This window comes from Henckelia pumila, unplaced genomic scaffold (genome assembly GCF_033568475.1).
Source record: "Henckelia pumila isolate YLH828 unplaced genomic scaffold, ASM3356847v2 CTG_627:::fragment_1, whole genome shotgun sequence".
Lineage (NCBI taxonomy): Eukaryota > Viridiplantae > Streptophyta > Magnoliopsida > Lamiales > Gesneriaceae > Henckelia > Henckelia pumila.
The window spans coordinates 181863-190040 of record NW_027331869.1 but is presented as its reverse complement, the minus strand read 5'-3'; the positions used below and the strand labels follow the sequence as shown (position 1 = coordinate 190040).

The window sequence follows — 8178 nt, the reverse complement described above, 5'->3', positions numbered from 1 at the left end:
GGATAATAAGGGGCTAAGCTTTAAGGCTCAAAATGGCTCCCTGAAGGTGATTAAAGGCTCACTGGTAATAATGAAGGAAAGTCTAAGGCAGGGGCTGTATGTACTCCAAGGAACAACTTTGTCATCTAAAATCAATGTGACTACAACTGATAAGGATCATACATTATTATGGCATCAAAGACTCGGACATATGAGTTTGAAAGGGCTTCAAGAATTAAGCAAACAGGGTTTTCTGGATCAGAGTTAGATTAACAATCTGGATTTTTGTGAGAATTGTGTACTAGGGAAAACACATAGATTAAGGTTCAATACATCAAATCACAACACAAAATCACCACTGGAGTATATCCATGCTGATCTTTGGGGCTCTCCACAGGTAATTTTATCCTTATCAAAGTGTCAATACTTTATTTCATTAATTGATGACTATTCTCGAAAGGTCTGGATTTATTTTCTTAAAACCAAAGATCAAGCTTTTAGTAAGTTTAAAGAATGGAAAAACTTAGTAGAAAATCAATCTGGAAATAAAATAAAGACCTTGAGAATTGATAATGGCTTGGAGTTTTGCAACCATGAGTTTGATGATTATTGTGCTAGAAATGGTATTGCAAGACATAGGACTTGAACTTACACCACAACAAAATGGAGTTGCAGAGCGCATGAATAGAATAATTATGAATAAAGTTAGATGCATGCTTAGTGAGAGTGGTTTGCCACAAAAATTCTGGGCAGAGGCAGCTTCCACAACTTGTTACCTAATCAATTTGTCACCCTCCTCTGCCATTGAATTTTTGGTACCAGAATTCAAATGGTCTAACATGAAACCAAACTATAAACACCTAAGAACTTTTGGTTGTAGTGTGTATGTTCATACCAATCAAGGAAAGTTGAGTCCTAGAGCAAAGAAGGGAATTTTCTTAGGCTACCCCATTGGAATTAAGGGTTATAGGGCCTGGCTTTTAGATGATCTAAAATGCATCATTAGTAGGGATGTGATATTTAATGAAGCTGTTTTTTATAAATCTAACAACAATGTCACAAAGCCAGCCAGCTCAAATCAATCTGAGCAGGATTCACAGCTTACATATCAGGTACAGACATTGGATGCAACAACAACTCATAATTAAGGTGGATCTGATCTAAATGAACCTGAAGACTTTTATGATTTGAGTCATACTAAGAATCAGAGTCAAGACCAAGTCGCTGAGACGATGGATGCTAACAGAAATGAAGAGGATAAATAGCTTGAACAGGACCAGTATCTGAGTGAATATTTTCTTGCAAGAGATAGAGTCAGAAGAGACATTAAGCTTCCATCGAGGTTTACATCATCTGATTTCACAGCTTTTGCTCTGAATGTTGCTGAATTAATGGACTTGGAATATCCAACATCCTATGAAGAGGCTATGAAGAGTAAAAATAGTATTCTGTGGAAAAGAGCTATGCAAGATAAGTTTAAGTCTTTAATGAAGAACAACACATGGGTATTGGTTGATAAGCCAAAAGACAAAAGAGTGATTGGTTGTAAGTGGATATTCAAAAGAAAACCAGGAGTACCAGGAGTTGAACAGCCAAGGTTTAAGGCTAGACTAGTTGCAAAAGGTTTCTGTCAAGTTGAAGGAATTGATTATACTGAAGTGTTCTCCCCTGTGGTCAAGATGAGTTTAAGTATTTAATGAAGAACAACACATGGGTATTGGTTGATAAGCCAAAAGGCAAAAGAGTGATTGGCTGTAAGTGGATATTCAAAAGAAAACCAGGAGTACCAGGAGTTGAACAGCCAAGGTTTAAGGCTAGACTAGTTGCAAAATGTTTCTCTCAAGTTGAAGGAATTGATTATACTGAAGTGTTCTCCCCTGTGGTCAAGCACTCTTCCATCATAATTCTACTTGCTATTACTGCTATACAAGACCTGGAGTTAGAACAGTTAGATGTAAAAACAGCATTTTTGCACGGAAGCCTTGAAAAGCAGATTCTCATGACACAACCAAAAGGGTTTGAAGTTCATCAACAATCTGAAAAGGTGTGCTTGTTACAGAAGTCACTCTATGGACTTAAACAATCACCTAGGCAATGGTACAAAAGGATTGATGACTTCATGTTGCTGCAATGGTATAACATATCAAAATTTGATTGTTGTTTTGATCTCAAGCAGCTTAAAAGTCAAATGTATATCTATCTATTGATCTACGTGGATGACATGCTTATAGCTTGCAGAGATTCCAAGGAAATTGAATATCTAAAGCAACAACTCAATAGGGAGTTTGAAATGAAGGATCTTGGAGCAGCAAAGCAAATCTTGGGGGTTGAGATCATGAGAGATAGATAGCAGAAAACTTTGTTTCTGTCACAAGAAAGATATGCTAACAAAATACTGAATCTCTTTAAAATCGAAGAAGCAAAGTTAGTGAATACTCCTATTGGGGCTCATTTCAAGTTAAAAGCAGTCAAGGAAGAACGAGAGGAGATTGAGACTGTTTACATGAAAAATATTCCTTACTCAAATGCAGTAGGGAGTATCATGTACATGATGATCTCAACAAGACCTGATATATCATATGCTCTAGGACTTGTAAGTCGATTCATGAGTAAACCAAGTCGAGAGCATTGGCAAGCAGTTAGATGGTTATTAAGATACTTGAGAGGGTCTATTAAACTGAAGTTAAAATACTCAAGAGACACTACAAATACCTGTGAAGTCAATGGCTATTGTGACTCTGATTATGCAGGTGATCTAGACAAGAGAAGATCAGCTTCAGGTTATGTATTCACTATAGGAGGCAATGTAGTAAGTTGGAAGTCACATCTACAGAATGTTGTGGCCTTATCTACAACTGAAGCTGAATACATCAGGTTAACAGAAGCTGTTAAAGAAGGACTTTGGATTGCTGGGTTGGTTGCTGAAATGGGTCTAGAACAGAAGCAAGTTACTGTCTATTGTGATTCACAAAGTGCAATTCACTTGTCCAAGAATGCGGTCTTTCACGAGAAAACAACACATATAGATGTGAGGTTGCATTTTGTGAGGGACATCATTTAAAAAGATTTTGTTAACATTCAGAAGATTGATACCTTGACAAACCCAGCAGACATGCTAACCAAAGTGGTCACTGTGAGCAAACTCAATCAAGCTTTAAGCTTGCTCAAACTGGTGGAGTAATCAAACAGAAGTAAAATGGGAACTCATTGGATTCACTAGAGATGCAACTGAATCAATTCAAAGGTGGAGATTTGTGAAGACTATTGTTGACTCTACATTAAGTTGCAATCGGTGGCTGAGATTAGTCAACAAGAAAGTAGCTTGATCCAATGGCCAGGAGCTATTAGTTAGTTAGGACGGTTAATTAACTGTGTATTAGTTCCTAATTGGGCAGCTGGATCGAGTTAGAGTTGATGATATACACAAGTACGGAAGACGATCAAAGATTAGTCTCTCTCTCTCTCTCTCGTTCAAATCCCTAAATAACACTAAAGGCAAATCATATGGATTGTTGATCTCAAATCAAAGGGCGTCTGATACCAGCTGGAAATTGGAAGATATTGTGCTTGCTAGTTCTTGTTTATGCATAACACGAGTTTCTGTTTTTAGCTTGTGATTATCGTGAAGAGTGGATTGTATTGAACGTGATATCGATTTGATCAATAGTGAATTCATATGGGTGATAACCCAGAACCTTGGAAGTAGGATTTGAGATCCGAACCAAGTAAATCTTGTGTCTCTTATTTGTTTGTGTTCTTGCTGATTTGCGTATTCATATCTTCTTGTTGTTGTTGTTGGTTCTTGGCTAGTATATTGCATCATGTGTGCTTAGGTATAACAAGTTTTTCATTGTTTAATTCCAATTGCGTTTCAAAAGTTGTTTTGGATTTATTTCATGCTTGTATGTGAGATTATTGGATTGATCACCCTGTGATTTTATCATACAATTTATAGCTAAATTAGAAATCAAATCCGTAATTGTTTGAACCATCTAATTTGTGAAGCAACTATGATTAATAATTTTCCGCTTGTGAATTTATTAATTCGTAGGAACAATAATTGACTAGATTAAATACATTCGCTTGTGTATGTGTTGTCTAGATTCATCAGTCTCACTAGTTTGAATGCTACCTTGGATTTAAATCTTGATCGCTTGTATCTTGATTGATTTATTGGTAAGGGTTAATTTAGAATGCTTGTGTCTAATTAACTATAATTAAGGTGAGATAGGAATTAAATTTCCAATGATGAATATTCAATGAGAATTAATTATTTTTACAGAATCGATGATCGAGTGAATAACTCAAGGGTGTAGTCGACCGATACCAAGACTTTTTTTAATTGATTTCTTCGTTATAATTTTTATTCTCGCATGCTAGTAGATAAAATTTCATTTTTAATTTCTTTTACTTTTTAGTAGTTAATTTCAAATAAAAAACCCCCCCATTTATTTATTTTTAGTATTTTTTAGAACACAAATAAATTTTGCTTTTCTCGTGGGAATGATCCCTACTCTCACTACTACATATTTATTTAGTTAATCTGAATTGGGTTAATTTGGACGTGACATGACTAAGCGTTTCCACTTATGCTCACTTACAATAGATGTGAACCCTTTAGGCTGAGACATGTAAATCTCTTCCTTAATATCACCGTTAAGAAAAGCTGTCTTCACATACATCTGACATATTTCATAGTCATACCATGCAGCTATGGCAAGAATTATCCTTATAGACTTAAACATTGCGACTAAAGAAAAAGTTTCCTCAAAGTCAACTCCTTGTCTTTGAGTATACCCTTTTGCTACCAATCGAGCCTTGAAGGTCACCACCTTCACATCCGCCCCATGTTTCCTCTTGTAAATCCATTTACACCCTATAGGAACAATTCCTTCAGGTGCATCCACAAGATTCCACACTTGGTTCGAATACATGAAATTCATCTCAGATTCCATAGCTCCAAGCCACTTGGATGAATTGGCATCAGACAACGCTTCCTTGAAGGTCCTTGGATCACATCCATGGTCAGGCTCATCTTGGACCTCTTCAAAAAGTAGACCATACATCATAGGTGATCTTGATATCCTCTCGGATCTTCTGGATTTTGTATCTCCTCTCTTGGTTGTTCGGGTATGGGCTCTACAATCGTGGGTGTTTCTCGAACTTCTTCGAGTTCTATCATCTCCCTTTTTCTATCCAATAGAAATTTTTTCTCCAAGAAGGTTGCATTCCTAGAAACAAACACCTTTGTTTCTTTGGGATGATAGAAATAATATCCAACCAAATTCCTTGGATATCCCACGAAGTAGCATAAAATGGAACGAGCATCCAATTTATCTCCTACTGTCTGCTTCACATACGCAGGACCCCCCCCCCCCCATTTTCTAACATAAGAATACTTAGGAGGCTTTCCCATCAATATCTCATACGGTGTCTTATCAACTGTTTTTGAATGGACATTGTTCAACAATAGTGCCGCTGTTTCAAGCGCATATCCCCAAAAAGATGGCGGCAACTCCGTGAACCCCATCATAGAACGAACCATGTCCATCAAAGTCCGGTTACGACGTTATGAAACACCATTCAATTGAGGTGTAGCAGGCGGATTCCACTACGAGAGAATCCCATTCTCCCTAAGATACTCTTGGAATTCTGCACTCAAGTACTCACCACCTCGATCTGATTGAAGAGCCTTGATGCATCGTCCCAACTGTTTCTCAACTTTTTTTCTGAATTCTTTGAACTTTTCAAAAGCTTCAGATTTGTATTTCATCAAATACACATACCCATACCTTGAGAAATCATCAGTAAAGGTGATGAAGTAAGAATGCCCATGCTTAGTGGTGATGCTAAGTGGACCACACACATCTGTATGGATCAAATCTTACAGTCCATTGGCTCGCTCCATGTGGCCCTTAAAGGGAATTTTGGTCATCTTTTCTTTTAGACATGGTTCACAAGTAGTAAGAGAATTAATATCAGACATATCAAACATGCCTTCTCCCACTAGCTTGTTCATCATTCTTAAGAAAATATGACCTAATCGAGCATGCCACAAGTGTGCCGGATTCATAGTATCTTGTTTTTGCGTGTGTGTTGTTAATATTTCTTGGACATTATACATTGGAATATCTTTCAATTTTAAATTATAGAGATCGTTTTCCAATTCGCCTTTACCAATTAAACATTCATTCTTGTAAATATTGCAAACACCTTTGCCAAATAAACAAGAATATCCATCTTTATCAAGCATAGAAATGAAAACAATGTTTTTCACCAAATCTTGTACAAAGAAAACATCTCTCAAAATTAATTTAAAATCATTTTTCAACAATAAATAAACATCTCCCATAGCTTTGGCAGCAACTCTTGCCCCATTATCCATCCTCAAGAAGGTCTCACCTTCCCTGAGTCTTCTACTTCTTGCCATCACCTTCAAATCATTATAGAGATGTGGGCCACAGCCGATATCCAATAGCCAAGAAGAAGAGTTAATTGAAACATTTACTTCAATGTAGAACATACCCTTTCTAGAACCATTTTGGTGAAGATATTCCTTGCAATTACGCCTCCAATGTCCAGGCTTCTTGCAGTAATAACAGACGTCACTAGTCTTGTTAGCCTTAACTGGTGTGGCTGCCACGACGGGACTCGGAGCCTGACTCTTCAAGGGCACATTCTTCTTGGGATGATGGAAAGAACGCTTCTTTCCCTTCCCATGTGATCCTTTCTTCGCACCTGATGAGGAACCCACATAAAAAACAGGCTTCTCTTTCTTGATTGTGGATTCATACGTAAAAAACATGTTAACCAGCTCCTCAAGGGTCGGTTCAAACTTGTTCATGTTGAAATTCACCACAAAAAGGTCAAACGAGCTAGGAAGTGACAAGAGCAACACGTCCGTGGTCAACTCGGATTGTAGCACAAGATTCATGCTAACGAGTTTCTCCACTAGCCCAATCAACTTCAGGCCATGCTCATGGACCGAAGCCCCATCTCGCATGGGCAAAGTGATCAGCTCCTTTACAGTCGCATGTCGAAGCGGGCGTGTTTGCTCAACAAATAGTTCTTTGAGATGCAAATGAATGTCAGCAGCATGCTTTGCACCCTCAAAACATCGCTGCAGCTCATCATTCATAGAAGCCTGCATATAACACTTGGCTTTCAAGTCATGGTCACACCAATCCTTGTAAGTCTGTAGCTCATCAAGGCTACATCCAGTCGGAGCCTCAGCAGGGGGCGACTTATCAAGTGTATATGCAATCCTCTCCGAGTTCAAGACAATTTTCAGATTTCTTAGCCAATCGAGGTAATTTGGACCAGTCAGTGCATGTTTGTCGAGTATTGCAGATAACGGATTGCGAATTGATGACATGTCAAAAGTTTTGTACTGAAAAATAATAACAGATAAATGTTAATGACTATTTTTAAATATTTTGATAAGATATAAATTTATGAACTTTTACTTCATAAATTTCTGCTCCCACTATTTTGACATTTTCACTACCCTATATTGAAAACGGGAAACATATTTTCTCAGTAGGTACGTAAGGTCCAATTAGCCAATCATGATCCCGAATAATATCAGTCAATCACAATTCCTAAAAGGTAGTTTCCAATTGCATCACCATGCAACCGTTGCGTAAACTTTTGTCTCACGCTTGATTAGGACCCAATAATATAACGTCGTACATCTTTACGTGTCAAGCCTTAGCCATCGATATTGAACCTTAATGGACGGTCACCATGAATTCCCCCAATAATATGAGCCGAATTCATGAGAGTTCCACGTAGTTCACATCACCATATCAATGGATGTCACAAATTTCAGGCATCCAAGCCCCCAATAATATGAGTCGAGCATTGAATATGGGTAGCGTTCATCATGCACCCATTGTCGATAGAAGACAAGGAAATTATAAAAAAAAATTTATAATTCCCTTTTTTCGGGATTGATATAAATTTTGAATCTAATTCAAAAAATGAGGGTTTTTAATTTTGAAATGGTCTCATCATTAATTTTAAAACTCACCATGTTTGTTCGTATGATTGCCGGATTCATGCAAATTTGCTATTATAAAATAATAACGTACATACTCATTATTTATAATATATCATGCATATATTATAAACAGTAAATTAACAAGGATGATCAATCGCCCCAAAACTATTTGGCCCGTGTGAGCCAAACACGGGCCT

At 37.4% G+C, this 8178-nt stretch overlaps 1 protein-coding gene across 1 annotated transcript; it reads left to right on the top strand.

Moving 5' to 3' along the window:
• Positions 1 to 2482: 2482 nt before the first annotated feature.
• Positions 2483 to 3040, top strand: LOC140873530 (secreted RxLR effector protein 161-like). The gene has a single exon (XM_073276698.1). The coding sequence runs from the start codon at positions 2483 to 2485 to the stop codon at positions 3038 to 3040; it is 558 nt and encodes a 185-aa protein (XP_073132799.1).
• Positions 3041 to 8178: the final 5138 nt, after the last annotated feature.